The sequence below is a fragment of the Saprolegnia diclina genome (assembly GCF_000281045.1).
Source record: "Saprolegnia diclina VS20 unplaced genomic scaffold supercont1.34, whole genome shotgun sequence".
Taxonomy (NCBI): domain Eukaryota; phylum Oomycota; class Saprolegniomycetes; order Saprolegniales; family Saprolegniaceae; genus Saprolegnia; species Saprolegnia diclina.
Window position 1 is genome coordinate 363,753 of NW_008246101.1, and position 1,975 is coordinate 365,727.

A 1,975-nucleotide genomic window follows, 5' to 3' on the forward strand; every position below is an offset into this window, starting at 1 on the left:
CCGTGCCCGACCAACGTCACGCCCAAGCCCACGTCGACTGACGCGCCGGTGACGCCCAAGCCGACGTCCACTGACGCACCGGCTACTTCGACGCCATGCCCGACGAGTGTCACGCCAAAGCCGACGACGGTCTCGCCTGCCCCTACTACGGTCTCGCCTGCCCCTACTACGGTGTCGCCTGCCCCTACGACGGTCTCGCCCGCTCCGACGACGGTCACTCCTGCCCCGACGACCGTGCCTGTCACGCCGGCTCCGGGCAAGGCGCTGCGTTTCTGCACATACAACCGCCAAGCGCTCTCCGAGTACTACGGCGACGTCTACTCGGACGTGCTTCGCTCCAACAAGAACGAACAGTTTGTCTACAACCCGACGGCGCAGACGCTCGTGTCCGAGTCGAACGGCCAGTGCCTCGACGCGTTCCGTGACAACAGCAACCGCTACCAGCTGCACACGTACCAGTGTACCGAGGGCAACGCCAACCAAAAGTGGCTCTTCAACACCAACACCAACCGCATCGAGCACAGCACGCACCAAGGTCTTTGCGTCGCGTCGGGTCCCGCGGGTGCCAAGGCGCGCGTCGAGCCGTGCAGCCAGAGCATCCAGCAGTTCTTCAGCGACTGCGACAGCTCGGCCACCGTCGGTCTCCGCTTCCAGACGTGCTACACCAACTCGTGGCTCTCCGAGTTTGACACGGGCCTTTTCGCCGACAAGCTCCGCAACAACGTCAATGAGAACTTTGCGTACGACCCCGTCGCGCAGACGCTCCAAGTCGGCAGCAACGGCCAGTGCCTCGACGCCTTCTCGAGCGGCTACGGCAAGTTTGGTCTTCACACGTTCCCGTGCGATGCCAAGAACTCGAACCAAAAGTGGGTCCTTCAAGACAAGCTGGTCAAGCACGCGACGCACCCCAACCTGTGCTTGGACGCCGACCCGACCGACGATCGCCACAAGGCGCAGGTCTGGGACTGCACAGCGTACAACAAGAACCAGTGCTGGAACATTTTGCGCCACTAAATTTTGTCCAATGTAATCAAACTACGACCCTTCGTTTTGCCTTGACAAGTCGAATTCGTCTCTTGGTGCATAAGCCACGATATTTCGAGACAAAATCACTGTGCTCGATATGCGGGACTCTCGTCGAGGTGGCTCGATCTTCAGAGGCACGACGTATTACAAGATATTCCCGAGTCCAGCACCTCTTACTACAGTATCACGCCCCGACCTACAGGCCTCATCTCCACACATGTGCGTCTGCTTGCACAGTGCAAGCGCTCCTACGAGCTATTGGAGTGCAACGACCAAAGAGCTATTGACAGCAACCTCTTGGTGTCGGCTACATGGTGGTGACCGAGGTCGTCTTTTGAACCAAGAGCATCGGGACAGGCTTCGGCTATAGTATTGCAGCCCAATATACCGCCGCTCGACGCTCTGTTAGGACGGCCACTCGCGCCGCACGGCCCACCATTTTCAATTCTGCTCGATCAAACCGATTTTTCCAATCTAGCAGAGCTCCCACGCACCCCAGCTTGCAAAAGCGGCCAGTGCAAAGACTTCGGGTCCTTTCCAGCTTGGACGACGCTCAGCGCTGGTCATCAGGTGAGCTCTGATTCCTATGTAGGCTTACCGATCGATGCGTACGTCAAGTATGTATGGTCAGTGGTGTGTCGAAACACCCGCTTCAGAGGCAACATCGCTGGCGGCCGTCAGCGTGCCACGTCATTCGTGGCGCCAGATAAGGTCCACACGTGATCGACGTCGTAGCCTCCCTTGCTGTTTATGCACTGCACGCATCGCAGTAGCGACGCTTTCTTCTTCCACGGGCATCCACGTTGCGACTGTGCGTCCGGACTTTCCGCTGTCGGCCACAGCTCCTCGAAAAGCGTTTAGGAATGATTGTAAAGATGCATAACGTTTGTCAGGCTCAAGTACGATCTTTAACCATGGCGCTGATCGCGAGACTCGTGACGCTGCGGGG

General features: G+C 58.5%; 1 protein-coding gene across 1 annotated transcript; it reads left to right on the forward strand.

Moving 5' to 3' along the window:
* Positions 1 to 95: 95 nt before the first annotated feature.
* On the forward strand, positions 96 to 1,014 carry SDRG_10318 (hypothetical protein; the record flags this gene model as incomplete). Its single annotated transcript, XM_008616302.1, has 2 exons — positions 96 to 234; positions 293 to 1,014. The coding sequence occupies 2 exons, from the start codon at positions 96 to 98 to the stop codon at positions 1,012 to 1,014; spliced, it is 861 nt and encodes a 286-aa protein (XP_008614524.1).
* Positions 1,015 to 1,975: the final 961 nt, after the last annotated feature.